Below are 24,403 nucleotides of genomic sequence, written 5' to 3' on the forward strand. Positions count from 1 at the left end.
CTCCATACTGATTTCCATAATGGCTGCACCAATCTGCAGTCCCACCAACAGTGCACCAGGGTTCCCTTTTCTCCACAGCCTCATCAACACTTGTTGTTTGTTGATTTATTGATGATAGCCATTCTGACCGGAGTGAAGTGGTATCTCATTGTGGTTTTTATTTGCATTTCCCTAATGATTAGTGAGGTTGAACATTTTTTCATATGCCTGTTGGCCAGCTGTATGTCCTTTTTAGAGAAATGCTTCTTCATATCCTCTGCCCATTTTTTAATTGGGTTGTTTGTTTTTTTCGTGTTGAGTTGAATGAGTGTTTTATAAATTCCTCATAGGTTCTTAATAAATAAGATTCCCTTTTGCAAACCTAAGGGAGAGGAAAGAGGGAGGTGTTGCAGTATAGCATGGTACTCCTCAGTTCCTTCCATATCTCACTGGTGGCTTCTCTTTTTTCTCTCCTTGCCTTTTTCCTCAGTTTTTATTTCCCCTTCAAATTTCACTATAGAAAATTCCAAACATATATGTGCCCTGCTGATTACTCACATATTTTAATCTGTAAATTGTCACTTCATGTTTTCTGCTCAGTTTTTAGATAAATATATGGGTGTTTCTCTTGTTGATCTTCATGAGTTGTCCATATATAAAGAATATTAATCCTTTATCGCCTTTGCAGTAAATGTTTTCCCGAGAATGCCTTCTGACTTGTTTACTGTGCTTTTAATGTATATTTTACTGTTATCAGTCAAATTGTTTGGTTTCCAAACTGCCTTTAGACCATGGTAATTTCTTCCAGTACTTTTATGCTTGAAGACCTGAAGACATTTCCCATTCTAAGATCAGATAGATAATCTAGTTTTTTAATCATTTAAAAAATATTTAGCTGTCAGTTCATCTAAAGTTCATTTTGTGCTTAGTATGAAATAGGGATATAACCTATTTTTCCCCAAATTGCCATTTGTTGCACCATTTGTTGAATAACTATTTCCCTGTGATTATTATTGTTATGATTTTGTCATATATAAATTCTTATATATTTGGGTTTATTTGGGGGGCTTGTACTATTCCATTGCTGTCTCTGTTGGGTTTTCCACCAGTTTTATACTCTTGTATTTGAAACAACAAATGCTAGATTTCTCTTTGCCATTCTCCCCAGCCTATTACTTTACCACACTTTTCCTTAGCTAGCCTGAACCATTTTTTTCCTTTTAAATGAACTTAGAATGTTTTTGTCAGATTCCTCCTCCCCAAATCCTATTAGCTTTGATCAGAATTATTTTAACATAAAAATCTCATTAACGTCATTACAATATTGAGTCTCTCCATCAAGGAAAAGACACAGTATATTTCTTAATTTATTGACATTTTCTTTTATGTTCTTTAGGTGTGTGTGTGTGTGTGTGTGTGTGTGTGTGTGTGTGTGTGTGTGTCTGTCCCCCACATATTTCTCATCAAAGTCATTCTTGGTTGATTGTTTATGATACCATTTTATTTATTGTATTTTCAAGCAAATTGTTACCAGTACATAGGATATATTTTGATTTTATATATTTATTTCATATTTGGCCACTGTGCTTAACACTTCTAAAAGTTTTTCAGTTACTTCACTTTGATTATATTGGAAATTAATGGTGTCAACTTCCATGTGATAACTTTATCTCCCTGTAAAGAGCAAAACATTTTCCTCCCCTATTTCAAGCTTGATTGTATTGGCTACAACTTCGAGAACCATGTTTTTATGTTTGTTTGTTTTGTTTTTTTAAGCTGAGCCATCCTGCCACCTGTTGGCAGCTCAGCGGCGGCTCAGCTTGGGCCGGGAATCGAACCAGCAACCCCGTTGCTCAGACCTCGCACTCTTGAGTGAGCTGTTAACCAACTGAGCCACTCGGCCGGCCACAGATCCATGTTAAATAATAGTGGCACTAGCAGGAATTCTTCCCCTGCTTCTGATTTTAGTGGAAATGTTTCTAGTGTTTCACTGTTGACTCTGATGTTGGTTTAGATTAGATAATGTTGAGGAGTTATTCTTAAATTCCATATCTTTTAAAAAAACAGGAATAGTTGTTGAATTCACTTAATGCTTTTCAAGAATCTGTTGAGAGATTTATATGGGTTTTCTCTTTTGACCTCCCCATTTTGGATGTTATATTAATAGATTTCCTAATAAACAGTCTTTGTTGGATTTCTAAGGTTAGCTTTCCTTTTCTTTTGCATGCTTGGGAGAAATTCAGATTTGGCTCACATACTATAAATTTGATTAATTTATCTCTTTGTCGTCTCCAATGTAAATTTAATTCTGCTTCAATATTAATTTATTTGTAATTCCTCCTTGCTTTGCTGAGCTTTGTTGTCTTTCTCGATATGTTTTATTCTAATGACTTTCTATACCTATTTTTATAGAGCCCATGTTTTCTTGCATTCTATTGAAGATGTAGTTTTGTAAAATATTTCTTCTGGTTACACACTAAATTCAGACTTTTGTGCTTCCTTTAAGTCTTCAGAATGATATGCATTTCCTTTCTGCAGCCAGAGGTTTTAATAGGAACCATATTGGTTTGGGGTATGTTTGTGCATATTCAAACAATGATTTATTTATTATTTGTCAAAGAAAGGGTATGTGGATTGTCTTTGATTCTTCTCTTGTTCTGGTATTGGTTAGAACCCCTTTTCAGTTCCACCCTTGCCTGACAAGTTGATGCTCGTAGCTTCTAGTCTGTTTCCCAGTGTCTAGCGGCTTCATCTTGTGGGTTCTGCCGGATCCATATGGAACCGCTTACTCCTACTACAGTGTTAGGTTCTCTGATACTCTGAACAGATAAGTATGTGAAAAACTACAACGTCCCACAAGAATTGGTACCTGAATTTTACTTGTGGAGACTCCCGCTGCCAGGACACAGTGTGCCAGCACCAATGCCATCACATCAGCCCTACTGATTTGTGGGAGTAGGTGTCTCTGATTGGATGGAGACCAGTTTGGGGAATTGTTGGTTTCCTTTGCAAGCAAAGCCATAAGCCTGTAGTGGAGATATGGTTAACCAGTTTGCTGGTTACTATTGGGTTGTCAGAAAAGTCATGACGTATTTTTTCTTTGTTTTTCGCTGCAAAAATGCGTCATGACTTTTCCGACAACCCAAGAGATGAACTTTTGATTTCTAAGCCATGAGGCTGACAGTAGCCAAAGGACTCAGTGTCTTCTTATTTTGTTTCAGGTTTCTCGTATATGAATTGGCCACAGATTGTTTTTTTCTCATTTCAGTATTAGCCTTATTGTTCATGGAGATTTCCCATACATTCTCATAATAGGATGACAATAGTCTGTTTTCAGTGATTTGGGCATCTTTATCTTTTTCTGTGTCTTCATGGGTAAGTGGAAAACTGGGAGAGGCTGTGTTAGTAGCCGTTAGCTAAGTGCTCTACTAAACTAAAAATCTAGTATATATTTTGGTTTAGAGTAGAGATAGGCAACCTTTTTCTGTAAAGGGCCAGATACTAAACATGTTGGATGTTTTGGTTCATATGACCTCTGTTTTAACTAAGTAACTGTTATTTAACATGAAAGCAGCATAGACAAGATGTAAACAAATGAGTTTGGCTGTGTTCTAATTAACTTTTATTTACAAAAACTGGAAGACCAAATGAAAATGTTCTAGAGATGGATGATGGTGATTGTTGTACAACAATGTATATATACTTACTGCTACTAAACTATATACTTAAAAACTGTTATGATGGTAATTTTTTTTGTTATGTACAGAGGGTGCCAAAAATATATACACGTTTTAAGAAAGGAAAACTGTATTAAAATTGTAATGCTCAACATATACCAATAACAAAAGATGAATAGAAGTCACATTTGACTTCTGCAATTACAAGAGGTGCTCAAAGTGGTTACATTCAGCATGCAGACACTTCTGATTACGGCGAACTACTGCTTGAGCAACATTGACCAAAGTGTCCACTTGTATACATTCTTTTTGGCAACCCTTGTATATTTTACCACACACAAAACAAAACAAAACAAAACAAAACACATAACAGGAAGACCATATATTGCTGTCCCTGAGTTTAGAGCAATTAAATCTAGCATGCAGAAAGAGAGGGAGGGAAGGAGGAGGAAATTACATGACTACAGCACAGTGACTTTGTTAATAAGCTCAAAGGCAGATTTTTTGAATTTTTAAAAGGAATACCATAGTGAGAGTGGGGTGAGGTTCTGGAAAGCTTCAATTCATCTTGCTGATATCATCCCATGGTCTTTAGGGATAGAGATACTCAGGGTTCATAGTCACACTTTTTGGCATGAGGATCAGAGCAGGGATTTTCTACTCACCAGGCTGGGGAAACCTCAGCAGCTCTCAGAGGTGTTCATATCAGATGCAACTTAAAAGCCAGCCAGTCCTTCCTTCTCAGTGACTGTAGATGATCTGGACTCTTCCCAAGGCTAGAAAATCCTAGCTTTTTAGTTAGTCAGCACAGCAGACTCACTGGATAAAAAGGAGCAGCCACTAGTCTGAATCAGCTGTTTTTGCACCTCCTTGCCAAGATCCTTGTGCCATCAGGACTCACTTACCAATGGGAGACCTGGGCCCTTCACATCTGGAAACAGTGCCGCTCTCAGGACTCTAAGCCGCTTCGCTCCGTGATGTGGAGAGGATACTGCTACTTCCCAGCTCTAGCCTTGGCCGCCCTCAGCTTGACCAAGATCTTTAGCCTCAAGTCTAAACTCCACCTACTCAGAGGTGCAGGTCTCTCGTGTGTCTAATGCTGTTCTTGGAGCACAGTAAGCATATCAAGGTCCATTTATATTATCTGTCCCCCATCCAAAGCTGAAACTGAAGGAAAGTTAAGATCTCTGTGCCACAGCTGGTAGGTGGGGCTGGGGCTGAAGGTGCCACCAGTCAGGTGAACAGTAGGCCAGTGTCTACTATGTCTGGGAGCAGCTTTGGGCAGCTCGGGGTGGTTTGGAGTATCAAGTTCTCTGTTATTCAGAGAACTGTTATTCTGTTGTCTGTTATTCTCTGTTGTGTCTTTTATCCAGGCTGAAGGAGCATGTTGTCATCATGGTAGCAAGCACTCACTCCCCTTCCCTGGTCTCCATGGATCCCACCACCACAAAGGGCTCTGAGTACAGTCAACCTCTTAGTTGTCAGCTTGCACTTTCACATCCTGGCTGCTGTTTTTTGTTTTTTTTTTTAAAGAGGGTGAAATTCTTGGTTTCACAAGGGGCTGGAAGCCTCTTTTAGGAGCCAAACTTTTGGGACTCTGCTGTGTCTGAGCTGGGACATTTTGAAGGAGTAGGTGAAGGAAGAGTTTGGCTGCTAAGATTCCCCCAGCTTTGGATTGTGATCAGACAATTTAGCTGTCTGGCAAACACCCACTGCTTAATGTGCTTGGTTATCCAAGTGTGTGCTGCCAGGGTCGGGGGACTCATGGAGTGAGTCACTGATCTGTGCTGTTTGAATAGCAAAGAGCTCTTTCTCCACCCTATGCTGGTAAGACAAGTGCACAACAGTGAGCTGGCAGACATCCTCTGTCTCAGGGAAGCGCATTGTCCCTTCTCCCCACCAATACTGAAAGCCTTAAATCTGCTCATTTGCAAGTACACATGGAGAGTAGTGGATTTGTGGTACCAGTTGGATTATTTGGTCATGACTATCTGCTGACTCAGTCTGGAGAGGCTTCTGAAGGAGATGAGATGAAATTTCATCTGTGCTGCAGACAGCAGGGGGTGCCTTGCCGGATGGAGAGAGGACTGTAGGCTGTTGTGAGCCAAGGTAGGTGTGGGAAGCATGGGGGTGGGTGAGGAGAATTAGGACAGCCTGACATGTGATCTTGGCATTTCAAGATTGATACCCTGTAAGCCTTTGGGGTATGATATTACGAGAGTTCAGTAGCCCTGTGACCCTCTCTTTCTCTAGCTCCCATTTATTATAACTGTCAAATTTTTAAACGGGGAGACTCATAGCTTTGGGTCTATCCTGAGTTCATGAGATGGGCTCAGGTTGAACCAATTGTGTCTTAATGTCTCAGAATGGTTTGACCATCTCAGCACCCCCTTTACCAGTGCTCAACAGATCAGCTGCTATGGAACCTAAAAAGGAGCAGCTTGTTGGCTTGGCTTTGGACACATTACTGAAAAACGTGTTTGGGAGACTGCCTCTGACTTCTATTAAGACTCGATTCTTGTAGGAGAAAGTCCTACAAATGAATGCTGCAGATTTAAAAGGATTAGAGACCAGGAACTTAGAACATCCACAGTAAGTAAGCAGCAATTCAAGGAGACCCAATTTCCTTTCTTACGCGGAATGCTGCTCAGGTGTCTGCTTTCCGAGGAGCCATCTAACTGTCAAGTTGCTACCTTGCATCCATACATGTTTTTTCCTTAATGCTTGGAAGAGGGAAGAAGCTTTCAGGTCATTCACAGATCTCCTCCCCTGCGTGCAGACTGGCAGCTGCCTTCCTCTCCAGGTGTACATATTCAATTTTGTTATCTTCTAGGGAGCTTTGGCTTCTTTGGTCTCGGCCCACATTTTGTGATTTAGTATTTTCATCTCCCTAAATCTTCCCCTGGAAGTCTCTCAGAAGGTTCCCAGAGCAGGGACTGCTTTTTTTCTTACTCTTGCGCTTCTCTGCTTTAAACATGTGTTGTATATCGTTGTATATCGTCTCTGGGTAAAAGGAATGGTGCAGATTCAGATAACTTTTCCCATCAATAGGCAAGCATGGAAAGCAGTATAGAGCAGAGGAATGGGGACTGATCGCTTTGGCCTCTTTTTACTTTGTCAGCTGACCCAGTCCTTAACGAAGCCAAGTGAGTCATCTACTATGCTATGCATTGGGCATAAGCAATTCCAGGGGGAAAAGGAAGCAGTGCAGCATAATGGATAAGGTTTGGACAAGATATGTAGGAACTGCACAGTAGATAATAAGAACTAGAAATGTTTTGTTCTCATAAAAGTCATCCACGATCACTGTAAGGAAAACATTGAACATTACTGAGGGCAATAAAGAAGAAAATAAAAATGACTGATAATTCCTCTGTTATATGTCGCTATAATTTCTTCCCAGTTTTCTTTATGTAGATTCATGTTTTAAAAGCAAATTGGTATTATTCTATATATGCTACTTTGTAATATGTTAAAAGTTGATAGACCATGATGGTTTCCCCATGTCATTAAGTATTCTTCTAAACATGATTTCTACACACTTGATCTTAGCCAAAAGGCTGAGAAGCAATAAACATGATTTCTAATGACTGCATAGTATTTCATCATTTGGATGAACATAATATGATGTATTCAAACAGTGCCCTGTTATTTGACATTTCGTTTCTTGGATAGATATGTGCTGAAGGAATCTTGAATAGTGCAGTGGAAGTAGCTGGCTTAGGTTATAGTTGTGGTTCTGCCACTTCTGAAGCCTCCGAAAAAGTTTTAAGATCTCAGCCTCCATTTCCTCATTTGTAAAATAATGCCTTGAATAGTAACTACTTCCTTGAGTGGGGGTGACTCTTAACATGAGTTGATCTATGTGAATCTCTTAGCATGGAACCTAACATAGATTTAAATAATTCATAAATGTTAATAATCTATAGCTATACCCTTGTCTTGATGTTTTACCATCTGTGTACTTACCTCACTGTTAGAATTAGGTTCCCAGGGAGTGAAAATTGCTTTCTTTCAGACATATAGAATTTCCCAATGAAAACTGCATTTAGATAAGCAGCTCCTTTTATTAGCTGAGCACCTTCAAATGGGGGCTTTGACCAACTTCCTGAACTTTACCAGAAAAAAAGTTCCGGAGCCTCTGCAGTTGTGGCGCCTCATCCAGAACACGGACATGGGAAACCTCCAGTTGCAACCAGAGAATTATCTTCGTGCCCACAGGCCACACCAGCCAAGCCCTCCCATTATATTTGTTTGTTTTTCTGTACTTGATTTTTATTTTCCAACTTTTATCCTGCCAACCTGTATGTTTATACAGGAAAGTGAACAGGGATGTACACTGAAAACTTATATGACCTCCACATAGCTTCAGCAGCTTTTGGCATGCTTTCTGATGTGTGAGTTTAAAAATGGAAGATCCTAACTACCTTCTCTGCTACATGGCAGGCTTGTGCCACAGGACCTCACACAGTGGGCACAAAGTGTACACTGTTAGACCAAGGACTTATGGCAACAGAAGGTCAGAGTGGAAGGACCCTGGGCTCTGGGATAGTGGAAATAGATCTGTTGTTTTTATAATATAAATTACAGAAAGTAAATCTCAGCATAGTGGCTGGCTGAACAAATAACTTCTGATATAGTTGTATAATTGAATAATATATAGCAGTGAAAAACAGATGAAGTAGTTACATGTATCAACATGGATAATTAAAAGAAGCCATGTTGAGTGAAAATGTAATTAACAGAAGTATATAGTGTGTATCGTTTATTTATGGGGGGTAGACATGAAACAACAATGTATATAGTTCTGGATACATACAAATGTAATAAACGTATACAAACATAGAAAGGAAGGAATCCCACTACTTCAAAACAAAGTTGCCCTCTGGTTAGGGTGTTGAGGAGATGAATGATATTCAGGAAAGGTACACAGGGCTTCAACTCAATCAGTAACATTCAAATTTATTAAAGCAGGGTGGTGGGCACAGAGGTTCTTAATATTTTTATACTTTTCTGCGTGCTGGAAAATTTTAGTGAGAAAAAACTAGAGTGAAAAAGTATTGTTTAAAAGGCTTAGAATCTTGTATCACTTATTTAATAGGTGTAAAAGCTGAGGCTGGGGGGGTGGTTCAGTTCTTTCCTTCTTGTGCATATTTTTGAATTTTGTTTAATTATACAATAAAATTGACTTTTTCTGGTGTACAGTTCTATGAGATTTTTTTTCATTTTATTGTTATGGTAAAATACACTTAACATAAAATGTAACATCTTAACTATTTTCAAGTGTATAGTTCAGTGGTACATTCATATTTTTGTGCAACCATCACTATCATTCATCTCCAGAACTTCTTTCATCTTGTAAAAACTGAAATTCTGTACCCATTAAACATTAAATCCCATTTTCCCCTCACTCCAGCCCCTGGCAACCACTTTTCTACTTTTTGTCTCTATGATTTTTATTACTCTAGGTAGGTACTTCATATAAATGTATTCATACAGTATTTGTCTTTTGTGACTGGCCTATTTCACTTAGAATAATATCCTCAAGTCATCCATGTTGTAGCATGTATAAGCATTTCTTTTTTAAAAGATTTTTATTGGGGAATTGCGGGGAGGGGAACAGCGTTGGGGAATCGGGGAAGGGGAACAGACAGGTAGACAAATTGCTGTTTTTGTTCTTCAGTCTAGTTGTGGAGGACATCGCTTCACTGGCCCATGTTGGTATGATCATTGTGCTCTTCCCAGGTGAGGCAGATCGGTCGCCGGTCATTGGTTGGCCGCTCACAGCGGCTCCCGGTAGCTCACACAGGCTACCAACTGCTCATGCTGGCTGCCAGCCACTCAACGTAGCTCACGGCAGCCCAGTTCCAGGTCGAGCTGTTGTTCATCATCTTAGCTGTAGAGGGCACAGCATCACTGGCCCTCAATGTGGGATCTGAGCCACAGCCCTGCTGCTCAGAGCTGGTGCTCCCAAGCGAGATCTTAATCAGCTGAGCCACTCGGCCGGCCCTAAGCATTTCTTTTTAAGGCAGAATAATATTCCAGTGTGTGTGTGTGTGTGTGTGTGTGTGTGTGTGTGTGTGTATACCATATTTTGCTTATCCATTCATCTACCTATGGACACTCGGGTAGCTTCCATTTTAGCTATTGTGAATAATGCTTTTATGAATATGGGTGTACAAGTATCCCTTAGAGACCTTGCTTTCAATTGTTTTGGGTATACAACCAGAAGTGGAATTTTTGGACCATATGGTAGTTCTATTTTTAATTTTTTGAAGAACTGCCGTACTATTTTACATAGCAGCTGTACCATTTTACATTCCCACCAACAGTATACAAGTGTTCCAATTTCTCTATATCTTTGTCAACATTTGTTATTTTCTGTTTTGTAATAGTAGCCATTCTAATGTGTGAGATAGTATCTTGTGATTTTGATTTGCATTTCATTTTCTAATTTCTCTTGTGATCTCTCCTTTAATCCATTGGTTGTTTAAGAGTGTTATTTAATTTTCACAAATTCGTGAATTTTCCCATTTTACTTCAGTTATTGATTTCTAACTTCATCCTGTTGTGGTTAAAGAAAATACTATGTATATATATATCTTTTAAAACACATAGAGACTTAATTTGTGACTTAACATAAGGTCGGTCTACCCTGGAAAGTGTCCCATTTGCACTTGAGAAGTGATAAATTCTGTTGTTGCTGAGTAGAGTTTTCTGTTTATGCCTGTTATATATTGAGATGGTTTATTTTGTTGGTTAAGTCTTTACTTCCTTGCTTTTCTTCTGTGTGGCTGTTCTATTATTGAGAGTGGAGTATTGAAGTCTCCAACTATTATTGTAGAACGATTTATTCCTCCCTCAAATTCTGTCAGTTTTGCTTCTTATGTTTTGATGGCCTGTTATTAGACATGTAAATGTTTAGAATTGTTATATTTTCTTGCTGTATTAAACCGTTTATTAATATATAATGTCCTTTGTCTCTTGTAAACTTTTTTTGATTTCCAGACATACCTCATTTTATTGCACTTCATAGATACTGTGTTTTTACATTGAAGGTTTGTGGCACACCTGTGTCGAGCAAGTCTATCAGCATTGTTTTTCCATCAGCATTTGCTCACTTCATTGCTCTGTCACATGTTGGTAATTCTTGCAATATTTCAAATGTTTTCTTTATTGTTATATTTGTTATGTTGATCTGTGATCAGTGATCTTTGATATTACTTTGTAATTGTTTTGGGGCTCCATGGACTGCACCCATATAAAACAGATAATTGAATCAATAAAAGTTGTGTGTGTTCTGGCTGCTCCATGCACTGGTCACTCCTCCATCTTATGCCCTCTTCTTGGGTCTCCTTATTCCCTGAGACAGAACAGTTTTGAAATTAGGGCAGTTAATAACCCTACAATAGTCATTAAATGTTCAAGTGAAAGGAAGTGTTGCACATCTCTCACTTTAAATGTAAAGCTAGAAATGATTAAATTTAGTGAGGAAGGCATGTCGAAAGCAGAGATAATGCTGCAAGCTAGGCTTCTTGTGCCACACTGCCAAGTTGTGAATGCAAAGGAAATGTTGTTGAAGGAAATTAAAAGTGCTGCTCCAGTGAACAAATGAAGAATAATAAAGCAAAAGAGGCTAATTGCTGATATGGAGAAAGCTGGATAGAAGATCAAACCAGCCACCACATTCCCTTAAGCCAAATCCTAATCCAGAGCAAGGCCCTACTCTCTTCAATTCTGTGAAGACCGAAAGAGGTGAGGAAGCTGCAGAAGGAAGTTGTGACGGTAGCAGAGGTTGGTTCCTGAGGTTTAAAGAAAGAAGCCATCTGGGCCGGCCGAGTGGCACGATGGTTAAGAACTGGCTTGGGATGCCAGAGGGCCCCGGTTCGGATCCCACATATGAGGGCCAGTGGCACTGCCCTCCACAGCTAAGATGCTGAACAACAGCTCAACCTGGAGCTGGGCTGCAGTGAGTCGCGTCGACGGCGCAGTGGGTTGCCATGGGCTACCGTGTGTAGCCAGCAGCCAGCGTGAGCGGCCAGCAGCCGCAGTGAGCAGCCGTCCAGAAGCCGGCGACTGATCTGCCTCACCTGGGAAGAGCGCAATGATGGTGCCAACTTGGGCCAGTGAAGCAACGTCCTCCACAACTAGACTGAAGAACAAAAGGACAGCAACTTGTCTGTTCCACTTCCCCCAATTCCCCAGCGCTGTTCCCATCCCCCCAATTCCCCAATAAAAGTCTTTAAAAAAAAAAATAAAAAAAATAAAGAAGCCATCTCTATAACATAAAAGTGCAAGGTGGTAAAGCAGCAAGAGCTGACGTAGAAGCTGGAGCAAGTTATTCAGATGATCTAGCTAAGGTAATTAATTAAGGTGGCTACACTAAACAACACATTTTCTTTTTTTTTCCCTCCCCCCACTTCCAAGCCATTGTTCCCAGTCTACTTGTGGAGGATGCCGCTCACTGGCCCATGTTGGTATTATGATCATTGCACTCTACCTGGCTGAGGCAGTCGGTCACCGGCCTTCGACCGGCTGCTCACGGAAGCTCACTCCGGCCACCAGTCACTCACGGCAGCCCAGCTCCAGGTTAAGCCGATGTTCACAGTCTTAGCTGTAGAGGGCGCAGCTTACTGGTGAAGCTCACTGGCCCATGTGAGAATTGAACCAGAAACCCTGTTGTTCAGAGCTCATGCTCTTACCAACTGAGCTATCCGGCTGCCCCTAAACACATTTTCAATGTAGATGAAACAGTCTTAGATTGGAAAAAGATGCCATCTAGGACTTTCACAGCTAGAGAGAAGCCTGGCTTCAAGGCTTCAAAGGACAAGCTGACTCTCTTGTTAGGGGCCAGTGCAGCTGGAGACTTTAAGTTGAAGTAAATGCTCATTTACAATTCCGAGAATCTTAGAGCCCTTAAGAATTATGCTAAAATCTACTCTGCCTGTGTTCTGTAAATGTAACAACAAAGCCTAGATGACAGCACATCTGTTTACAACATGGCTTACTGAATATTTTAAGTCCACTATTGAAACCTACTGCTCAGAAGAAAAGATTCCTTTCAAAATATTAGTGACAATGTACTGACAATGCACCTGATCACCCAAGAGCTCTGATGAAAAGGTATGATGAGATTAATGCTGTTTTGCATGCCTAACACAATATCCATTCTGCAGCCCATGAATCAAGTAGTAATTTTGACTTTCAAGTCTTTTTTTTTTAAGAAATACATTTTTAAGGCAGTAACTACTATAGATGGTGATTCCTCTGATGGATCTAGGCAGTCAATTGAAAACCTTCTGGAAAGGATTCACTATTCTAAATACTATTAAGAACACTCATGGGGCCGGCTGAGTGACTCAGTTGGTTAAGAGCACAAGCTCTGAGCAACAGGGTCGCTGGTTCAATTCCCACATGGGCCAGTGAGCTGTGCCCGAGCTCAGCTGCCACTGAGCTGCCAACAGGTGGCAGGATGGCTCAGCTGGTGAGAGCACGTGCTCCTAACAACAAGGTTGCTGGTTCGACTCCCCCATGGGATTATGGGCTATGCCCACCCACAACTAAGATTGAACACGGCACCTTGGGCTGAGTGGCCTTGAGGGGCTCACAGGCAGCCGGATGGTGACTGGACTTGGAGCTGTGCTAGCTGCGCCCTCCACAACTAAGGCTGAAAGACAACAACTTGGCTGTTCCCCTTCCCCAATTCCCCAACAGTGTCTCCCTTCTCCAATTCCCCAATAAAGTATTAAAAAAAAAAAGAAAACTCATGATTCATGGAAAGAGGTAAAAATATTAGCATTAACAGGAATTTGGAAGAAGTCATGGATGACTTTGAGGGGTTCAAGTCGTCAGGGAAGGAAGTCACTGCAGATGTGGTGGAAATAGCAAGAGAACTAGAATTAGAAGTGGAGCCTGACCATGTGACTGAATTGCTTCAATGTTATGATAAAGCTTTAACAGATGAAGAGTTGCTTCTTAAGGATGAGCAAAGAAAGTGGTTCCTTGAAGTGGAATCTACTCCAGGTGAACATGCTGTAAAGATTGTTGAAATGACAACAAGGAATTTAAAATATTACATGAACTTAGTTGATGAAGCAGCGGCAGGGTTTGAGAGGATTGACTTCAATTTTGAAGGAAGTACTACTGAGGGTAAAATGCTGTCAAACACCATCTCGTACTCCAGATAAATCATTTGTGAAAGTAACTGTCAATTTATGTGGCAAACTTCATTTTTGTGTTTTTTAAAGAAATTGCCATAGCCACTTCAATCTTCAGTAACCACCACCTGATCAGTCAGAAGCCATGAACACTGAGGCAAGACCCTTCACCAGGAAAAAAAACTTATGAGCTCATTGAAGACTTAGATGATGGTTAGCATTTGTTAGCCATAAAATATTTTTAAATTAAGGTATATACAGTTTTGAGATGCTATTGCACAGTTAACAGACTACGGTATAGTGTAAACATAATTTTTAAATGCACAGGGAAACCAAAAAATTCTTGTGACTCACTTTATTGTGATATTTGCTTTATTATGGTGGTCTGGAACTGAACACACAGTATCTCCAAGATATGCCTGTATTTTGGCTGATATTAGTATAGGCATTCCTGCTTTCTTTTGGTTACCATTTGCATGAAATATCTTTCTCTATCCTTTTGATTTCAACCTATTTGTGTCTTTGGATCTCATGTGTGTCTGTTGTAGACAGGACATAGTTAGATCATGTTTTTTTTTTTAATTCTAATCTTTGTCTTTCAATTGGAGAATTTTTTAAAAGAGTTTATTGGGGAATTCGGGGAGGGGAACAGCATTGGGGAAATGGGGAAGGGGAACAGACAAGTTGCTATCCTTTTGTTCTTTACTCTAGTTATGGAGGACGTCGCTTCACTGGCCCATGTTGGTATTATCATTGTGCTCTTCCTGGGTGAGGCAAATCAGTCGCCGGCCTCTGAATGGCTGCTCATGGCGTCTCATGGCAGCTCACTCCTGCTGCCAGCCAGCCCCACTGCAGCCTATGCCATTGCCGGTGACTCACGGCAGCCCAGCTCCAGGTTGAGCTGTTGTTCACCATCTTAGCTGTAGAGAGCGCAGTGTCACTGGCCCTCATGTGGGATCCGAACCGGGGCCCTGCTGCTCAGAGCTGGTGTCCCAAGCTAACTCCTAACCAATGCACCACTCGGCCGGCCCTAATGTAATCATTTATAAATGCATTAGTCTCTTAAATTATGTAGAAAACAAAATGTGGAGTTACAAACCAAAGTTACAAGAATACTAGCTTTTAGACTAATAATTGTGTTTTTCAAAATGTGTTAATCTCTTCTCCCCCATCCCCACCTGAAGCTAATAAAAAAATGTAGTAATCTCTTAAATCATGTAGAAAACAAGGAGTTACAAAGTATGTTACAGTAATACTAGCTTTTATATTTGCCCATGTATTTGTTACTACTGAGATCTTCATTTCTTCATATGGTTTTGTGTTTCTCTCTAGTATCTTTTCATTTCCACCTCCAGGACTCCCTTTAGCATTTCTTGTAAGACAGGTCTATTTGTTAACAGACTCCTCAGTTTTTGTTTTTCTGGGAATGTCTTATTTCTTTCTCAATTTTGAAGGACAGTTTTGCTGGATATAAGATTCTTGGTTGACTTTTTTTAAGCAATTTGAATATATCAACCCACTGCCTCTGGCCTCCAAAGTTTCTGATGAGAAATCTGCTAATAATCTTATGGTGGGTCCTTTGTATGTGATGACTCACTTCTCTTGCTGTTTTCAAGAAGCTTTGTCTGTAGCCTTCAATAATTTGATTATAATGTATTGCAGTATGGATCTCTGAGTTCATCATACTTGGGATTCATTACATTTCTTGTATGTTTATATTCATGGCTTCCATCAAGTTTGGGAGATTTTTGGTCATTATTTCTACAAATAATCTCTCTCCCCTTTTCTCTGGGACTCGTACAATGCATATGTTGGTTTTTTAAAGGTGTCCCACAGGTCCCTTAAGCTCTATTTACTGTCCCTCAATCTTTTCTTTCAGTTCCTCAGACTGTAATTTCAACTGTCCTATCTTCAAGTTCACTGATGGTTTTTGCTGCCTGCTCACATCTACCTTGAATTCCTCTAGTGAATTTTTTTTAAATTTCTGTTATTGTACTTTTCAGTTCTAGTGCTTCTTTTTGGTTTCTTTTTAGATTTTTTTTGTCTCTTTATTTATATTTCCATTTTGTTCAGACATCATTTTCTTGATTTTCTCCATTTCTACCTTTAGTTCTTTGAGCATCTCTCACTCAGTTTTTAAAAAATCTTTGTCTAGTAGGTCTGCCATGTAGTCATTCTTTGGGGCAGTTTCTGTTGTTTTATTATTTTTTTCTTTTTCAATGAGCCATACTTTTCTAGTTCTTCATATGCCTAGTGATTTTTTTGTTGAAAATTGAAATCTAATCATGTGCTAACTCTGGAAGTCAGATTCTCTCAATTCCTGAGGATTTGTTGGGTTTTGTTTCTGTTTTGATTGTGGTAGGTTGTCTCCAAGGTGAGGATCAGCCTGAGGTGTAAATATAAGGCCTTTCAGGTCTTTTCTGAACTTGCGACTTTCCCTCAGCATGGACAGTGATTTTCTAATTTTCCCTGTATATGCAGGTGATTTTTGAATATCCTAGTTTTTAATTTCTGGCTCCTAAAAGGGACAAAAGAGAAAAATGAAGGGGAGTGGGTGTTGATCCTTTAAATCCCCTGGAAGTCATGTCAACTGGTGGGGAAGGAGCCTTTAAAAATGGGGTGAGTGCACCAATGGCTGCCTGCTTCTGTGCCTGTGGCTTCTGTGATCAGAAGCAGCAATCAGAGCACAGATCCCCAATTTTGGGAGGACAGGGTTCTGTTGCCCAGTGTGGCCTCTACAAGCTGCATACAAACTCCTCTGGGATCATGTTCATAGCGATCTGCCACTTAGCTGGGAGGTGGGAAATGGGTATTTGCTGCTGAGCTAAGAGCTGAAATGGACTGAAATTAACTACAATTTACTGTCCAAGCCTTCCCCTGGAAGTTGCAAACTTTCAATAGCACCAGGGTTCCAAAATAGTTACATCAGACAGATTCTGCCCATGTAATTGTTGTCTTGGTGGGGAGACAGTTTCCTGGTGCTTCTACACTGCCATCTTCTCAAAATCCTCTTTTCTATACATGAGTTTTAACACATGTATAGGTTACTGTAACTATCACCACAATCAGGGTATAGAACAGTTCCATCACTTCTAAAAACTCTTCATGCTGTTACTTTAGAGTGATACACTTCCATGTGCCTAAACCCTGGCAACCACTAATTAATTATCTTTCACTATAGTTTTGTTGTTTAGGGAATGCCATATAAATGGAATGCTGCATCATGTAGCCTTTTGAGTCTGGCTTTGTTACTCAGCATAATACTTTTTAGATTCATTCAAGTTGTTACATGTATCAATTGTTCATTCATTTTATCGCAGAGTGGCTTTCCATAATATGTATGTCCTGTAATTTTTTATCCATTCTGCCATTGAAGGGAGTCTGGACTGATTCCAGACTCGGCTACTATGAATAGAGTTGCTGGGAGTATCTGTGTAATTAGTTTTCATCTTAGTAGGGTAAATATCCAGGAGCAGGATTATTGGGTCATATGATAAGAGCATTTTTGACTTTTAAAACTTTTAATAAATTTTAGAAGAAACTGCTAAATTGTTTTCCAAATTGTTTTTACATTTCCATCAACGATGTATTATGAGAGTTCAAGTTCTCCACAGTCCATGCAAATATATGTGCATATAAATGTTCATAGTATCCCCCTTATTATCCCTTTAATTCCTGGGGATCTGTAGTGATACCCCTCCTTTGCTCCCCTCCTTTCCTTCCTGGTATTGGTAAATTTTCTCTCTCTCGTTTTTTTATTGGGGAACAGTGTGTTTTTCCAGGAACCATCAGCTCCAAGTTAAGTAGTTGTTTCAATCCAGTTGAGGATGTGAGGATCGAACCGGCAACCTTGGTGATATGAGCACTGTGCTCCAACCAACTGAGCTAACTGGCTGCCCCTTTTCTCTTTTTATTCATGTTATTCTACCTAGAGTTTTATCAATCGTATTGATTTTTTTTTCAAATACAAGCTTTTGGTTTTATTGATATTCTCTATTGTTTTTATTTTTAATTTCATCAATTTCTGCCCTTTATTACTTCATTCCTTTTGCTTGCTTTGGGTTTATTTTATTCTTCCGAATTCTTATGGTAGGAGTTGGGATTAGTGATTTGAAACCATTCTTGTTTTCTAATATAAGAATTTCACATTATAAGCAACTCACACACTTTGATATGTTATAATTTTATTTTTGTCCAGTTAAAAAAATATATATATATACTTAATTTCCTTTTAGAATTCTCTATGAATTTGCCTTTGCAGCCACTCATAGAATTTGTCATGTGTTTCCTATCTTTTGGTTCTTAGCTATAATCAAGCGCTAAATTGAAATATAAAGGTTTTTTGCAAAGGATTTTTTTAAAATTGGGCAATTGGAGGATGGGAACAGTGCTGGGGAATTGGGGGAAGGGGAACAGACAAGTTACTGTCCTTTTGTTCTTCAGTCTAGTTGTGGAGGACGTTGCTTCACTGGCCCAAGTTGGCACCATCATTGCGCTCTTCCCAGGCGAGGCAGATCAGTCGCCGGCTTCTGGACGCCGCTCACGCTGCCTGCTGGCTATATACGGTAGCCCATGGCAACCCACTGCCACAGGGGCTGCAGCGTATGCCGTCGCCGGTGACTCACAGCAGCCCAGCTCCAGGTTGAGCTGTTGTTCAGCATCTTAGCTGTGGAGGGCAGTGTCACTGGCCCTCATATGTGGGATCCGAACCGGGGCCCTCTGGCGTCCCAAGCCAGTTCTTAACCATTGTGCCATTCGGCCAGCCCACAAAGGATTTTAATAGCTTCATTTATTGTTGTGAGTAATAATGGAATATTCATTTATATTGCTTTATTAAAAGTAATAATAGCTAGGGGCCGGCCAAGTGGCTCAGTTGGTTAAGAGCTCGCTCAAGAGTTTGAGCTCTGAGCAACAGCGGTTCAAGTCCCAGCCCGAGCTGAGCAGCGGCTGAGCTGCCAACAGGTGGCAGGATGGCTCAGCTAAAAAAAAAAAAAGTAATAATAGCTATAATGTATTGAGTGCTTACTATGTCCTAGGCATTATGTTGATCACTTTATGTGGTCATATCTCATTAAATTTACTCAACAACCACTTCATCTAGGCCCATTTTAAGATTGGGGAAAGTGACACACATTTCTTTTTTTAAATTAAAGTTTATTGGGGTGACAATTGTTAGTACAGTTACATAGGTTTCAGGTGTACAATTCTGTAATACATGATCTGACACACATATTTTAAGTGACTTGTCCAGAGTCACTCAGCCAGTAAGTGGTAGAGCTGGGATTTGAATGTAGGTTTGAGTCCATAGTTCTTAACCATTTTATTATATGACATTTCCTCTAGTTATTTGATTTCTTGCCTTCCCAGTAAGATTGTTAGCTTCTTGAAGGCAGATATTATGTCTTATTTATACTGATCTTCTTTTCCCTATAGCATCTGGAAAAAAATGTTAGACACACAGTAATGGACTCATTAATGTTTGTGGAACTAAATTTAATGAAATTAGCTGCCCAGTAAGAGAATCAAAACCATGACCCTTGCCATATTGCCCCAGGTTCTTACCAACCAAGATAACTTAGCGTAATATTCTGTCCAACAACAAAAATGCTGATAAAATATTTGTGACAATTGTAACGGTCAAGTCTTGGAGCCAGCACGATTTATAAGTATGACTAACTGAACAGAAGTCCATCTCCAACCTCTAATTTTTGGTTCTGGCCTCAGGCTGTCCTTTTGCTTTCTCTGGGCCTCTTTGTCATACTTTGACTTTTTAAACAGTTCAACTCTTTCACATGATTTCCATTCCCCCCCGCCTTCCCCTCTTCTCAATCTTGAGGCTTCTAGGTAAGATCTTAACCATTTATTTAAGGAATGTGTATATAAGTCTTACTATGTACGATGTACTTTCTAAGTACTTTATACACATTGACTCCTTATAAAAATCTTATGAGTTGGTACTATTATTGTTCCCTTTGTACAGATGAAGGAACTCCCACAGTACTTTCTAGTGGCCCATTATCCATTTCCCATACCCAGGAGAAAGCTGGGTGGCAGGCTGGAGGTGGGTATAAAGTGGAATCCAAAGCCTTACCTCTGATGTGGTCAGTTGCTTGCCTGTTGGGCTGTGCCCTCTGTCTGTAGAGGACAGTGCAGCTGTATAGTTGGGATGGTTTTGCCACAAAACAAGGGATTCTGTTGCCCTTTGGCATGATTCTCCCTGTCCAACCAGCATCTCATAATCTTTCCCTAACTGGCCTGCAGTTGGACACATACATACATACACACACACACACACACACACACACATGTGTAATGTTCATGTCATGGATTTGAAGCAGGGTACAGAGGCAAAAATATAGACTTGAAACTTGGTGAGACCTGAATGTGACTTCTCACTCAATCTTGGGTAAGTCACTTAATCACTTAGTGCTTTGGTTTTCTCAGCTATGAAATTGAAGAAGATGATAATGATTATAATAAAAACTGTGAGGGTTAAATGTTATACTGTATTTGAATACTTAGCCCAGTGATTGGCACATAGAAATGCTCAATACATGTTAGATATTTTTACAATTATTGATATGCATGGCCTTTTAATAGAGTATGGCTATTTCACCCTTTGGCATATGTATAGCTTGTGAAGCTGAATTTGAGGACTGAGAATAAGGTCTATCTTTATCTAGGAAATTTATCAGTCATTTTGAATCTTGCTCATGTTGTTTGTTTTGTTTTGTTGTTGTTTTCTTAGCTGAGTCATCGTGCCACCTGTTGGCAGCTCAGTGGCAGCTCAGCTCGGGCCAGGCATCCAACCGCTGTTGCTCAGAGCTCGCACTCTTGAGTGAGCTCTTAACCAACTGAGCCATTTGACTGGCCCCTCAGTCATTTTGAATCTTGACATTGATTTTATCTTATTCATCTTTGGCCTTCCACAGGTCCTTGGGATCAATTCCATTATCCTCAAGATTTGACTTTTGGTGCCCCAATTTCTAACTGGCCTTGTGTAAATGCCAGCATTCTTTTAAGGCAAACAGCAAAACCTGGCACCACAGTCCCTTATGCTGAGTACATTATGCAGCGTGTTTATGCTGTGGTTGCCACATAGGAGGCCCCCGGGGCAGAGTTAGGCCGGATCTACTTCACCTGAGGCTGTCAGTGACCCCCTGTTCTAGTCACTGAGGCTTGAGCAACAGTTTTCAGCCGTCAGTTACCCAGACCATGGAGTGTCCCTTTGAGTGACCCTGTTGTAAAACCATGGTAACCTGGCCAGTATGGGCAGGTAGGAGTGACATTGTATCAGTGTGCATCCTCCCTTTTATGGATCAAAGTAATCCCTGTTAAACTGCATGGCTGTGATGACCTACTGTGAACTAAGAGCATTCTCACCTTGGTCATGCCCTGAAAGCATATTAAGTCTAGGGCAGGGGATGAAGGAGGAGGTAGAGAGACCCCTGAAGTCAAAAGGAAGGAAAAAGGGACCTCCCTGACTCTCTACCTGAAATTATATTTCAAGGGAGGCTCTGATATAAGGCAGCGAGAGGGATATATGAGTTTGCGGTCTGGAGTCAGATAAACCTGGGTTTGAATCTTGGATCTACTGTCTTAAGTGTGGTGTTGATCAGGTCACTATGGTTCTTTGACCTGGTTTCCTCATCAACAAAATGGAATACATAATTGTACCTGTCTCATAAGATTGCTGTAAAAATTAAATGAGGGAGTTTATGTAAAGCAGTTAATTAGATACTTTCCCAGAATACCTTAAGTGCACATTATCACTATCATCATGGCATTGGTAACAAGAACAGCAGTAAGAAACACACTGGGAGAGCTGAAAAGCAGCACCTTGGGGCTTTTGTGCTGTTCGCTAGGGTCTGGTAACTTCTCTTAGTTTTATGCACGTATCTGTGAGCTCCAAGAGAAGAGCTGACATCCTGGAGGTCTTCAAGGTGTGGACTGCTTTCTCATTTGGGGCATAGGAGAAATCCTGGTATCATGGCTGCTTTGTGAGTGTGTGTGTAAGGAGACAGAGAGGGAGAGACTGAGACTCAACGTGTAGGAGGCACATTGAGTCAGTGGTAGTTGTATGTGACCCATCAAATCAGCTTTTCTTCAGGAGGGAGAGACTGTCTTTCTTCACTTCTCTCTTAGCAGTAAAGGACCATTTGCCTTTAATGATCAAGAAAGATGCTTAAATCCATCCTCAGAGCCCTCACAAGTGGAGTTCGTTTCTGACTTGGTTGTTCTTGACTTACAAAGTGTTTCTAGTGTGCGTTTGAACAAGTCAGGTATTGGGAGACAGTATCATTACGCAATGCTAATGCTGTAGTGGCTTTCTTCTCCTTTTCCTTTTCCCCCTCCTATTTTTTTTTTGCCTTTAAATCACAGTGCCCAATATGCAAAATAGATCAAAGGAAGCCTGGAAGGCTGCCACTTCTGTCGTTTCCACCTCCCACAGCTGCCCCTAAGGCAAGTTTAAGAAAATGGGGGGAATGGTTTGCAAAGCACTGCCTTTGGCTCTCTGGGTTGTACTCGCTTTTTTCTGCCCAGGTTGCCCTTTGGGGAAAAGGATTGGATTTGTCCTTGTAAATAAGCAGCCATGTGATAAGAAATTGGTCTTTACTGTAATAACAGAATGCTTAGCCACTGCATTTCCCCTTTTCAAATGCCGCCTAAGCTGCAGCAGTTGAAGCCGTTGATTGGGACTGACTGGATGGTTAGGGAGCTCAGAGCTCATTATGTAATGAAGGGTTGTAACCAAAGCGTGTTCCGGCTGTGTTTGGGGAATTTGGAGGCAGTGGTGGTGCTCTTCACAACATTTCAGTTAATACAAATTATGCAGCTTTTCATTTATTATGCGTATGTGCCAACTCCAGGGCTGATTTACAGAGAGCCACTTGTTTCCATGCTCTCCCATATGGCACGGCATAACCTGACACAATTTTATCTGCCTTTCCATCAGAGCCTGAGTGTCACCTAGACTTTATCTTTTTTCCTCTTCAGGCTACAGATGCACATGTTGAATGGAGCTCTTCTGGCCTTGCTGTTCCCTGTGGTAAATACCCGGCTGGTAAGTAGCCTCTTCTGGGAACGTATGAGCAATATACAGAATTTTGCTCATTACGTTATGCAGTCCTTGTCCTCGTCCTTAGCTCATGTGCCTATGTGAGTGTTAAAATTCTAGATACTGTTTACTCTTGGAAAACTGGGGACTGAACTGTGCAGGTTCAGTTATATGCAGATTTTTTTTCAATAAATACGTACGGTACAGTAAATGTATTTTCTCTTCTTTGTGATTTTTGTTCATATAACATTTTCTTTTCTGTAGCTGACTTTATTATAAGAATACAGAATATAATACATATAACATACAACATATCTATTAATCAGCGGTTTATGCTATTGGTAAGGCTTCCAGTCAGCAGTCGGCTGTTAGCAGTTTAAGTTTTGGGGGAGTCAAAAGTTACACGTGGATTTTTGATTGCACAGAGGTCAGCATAACTAACCCCGTGTTGTTTAAGTGTCAAGTATATTTAATGTTGAGGTTTGATACAGCTCTTTGGATGCAGTGGAGTGTGACAGGGGTGGGAATATTTTGTGGAACTCTGAGGCTGCAATAACAGTTTAGTCCAGAGCTAGGACAGACCAAAAAACCTGCAGAAGCTCTTGAAGAGGTTTGGTGGAGAAAAGGTGGGGGCTAGGGGCCCCACCCATTACACAGAGTCTTCCAGGAGTCCCTTAAGGGCTCTAGTGTGGACTCAGGCACATTGGACAAGGATAATCTGCTGGAGAGCCTCGAAGACCATCTGCTGTGATTCCTTCCCCATTCATCCAAACCCGCATGGCAGTCTGGGCCACACATACGCACTGTGGCCAGCACAGAGAACTCCACTATGGCAGGAAGCTGATGGAGAAACCAGCATAGAGACAAGCAGGAGCTACAGGGCTGGGTGGCAGGGCTCTGTCCTCAAATTCCCATGTGTAGGACTGCAAAAGCATTAGCAGGCCATATTTGAAAGCCCAGGGAAAGAAATCACAGGCAGAATCCTCCCTTCTGCTTTCTATTTTCATGATTTAAATTTGCCTGATGAATTAAGATCATTGTCTCAATCTCAGAATGATAATTCTTCCTCTTTGGATAACATTTTATAGTTTACAAGGTCTTTTTTTTGTTGTTTTGTTTTTTGTTTTTTGTTTTGTTTTTAGCTGAGCCATCCTGCCACCTGTTGGCAGCTCAGCAGCTGCTCAGCTTGGGCTGGACTCGAACCACTATTGCTCAGAGTTCAAACTCTTTTTTTTTTTTTAAGATTTTTATTGGGGTATTGTGGGGAAGGGAACAGTGCTGGGGAATTGGGGGAAGGGGAACAGACAAGTTGCTGTCGTTTCGTTCTTCACTCTAGTTGTGGAGGACGTTGCTTCACTGGCCCAAGTTGGCACCATCATCGCGCTCTTCCCGGATCATCGCGCTCTTCCCGGGCAAGGCAGATCAGTCGCCGGTTTCTGGACGGCCGCTCACTGCGGCTGCTGGCCGATCACGCTGGCTGCTGTCTACACACGGTAGCCCATGGCAACCCACTGCCACAGGGGCTGCAGCCT

General features: G+C 40.7%; 1 protein-coding gene across 14 annotated transcripts in view; it reads left to right on the forward strand.

Annotated features, from left to right (window-relative positions):
- TMEM164 (transmembrane protein 164) overlaps nt 1–24,403 on the forward strand; it is a 378,792-nt gene that overhangs the window by 93,036 nt on the left and 261,353 nt on the right. For 12 of the 14 annotated variants that reach the window (XM_019660222.1, XM_019660215.1, XM_019660214.1 and 9 more), the window contains one exon: nt 22,811–22,877. In XM_019660222.1, coding sequence (XP_019515767.1) covers nt 22,811–22,877 — 67 coding nt within the window. Of the gene's footprint in view, nt 1–5,603; nt 5,766–18,591; nt 18,611–22,810; nt 22,878–24,403 lie in introns of those variants that run through there. The other 2 variants (XM_019660224.1, XM_019660225.1) reach the window with 2 other exon arrangements.

Source organism: Hipposideros armiger, unplaced genomic scaffold (genome assembly GCF_001890085.2).
Source record: "Hipposideros armiger isolate ML-2016 unplaced genomic scaffold, ASM189008v1 scaffold_314, whole genome shotgun sequence".
Lineage (NCBI taxonomy): Eukaryota > Metazoa > Chordata > Mammalia > Chiroptera > Hipposideridae > Hipposideros > Hipposideros armiger.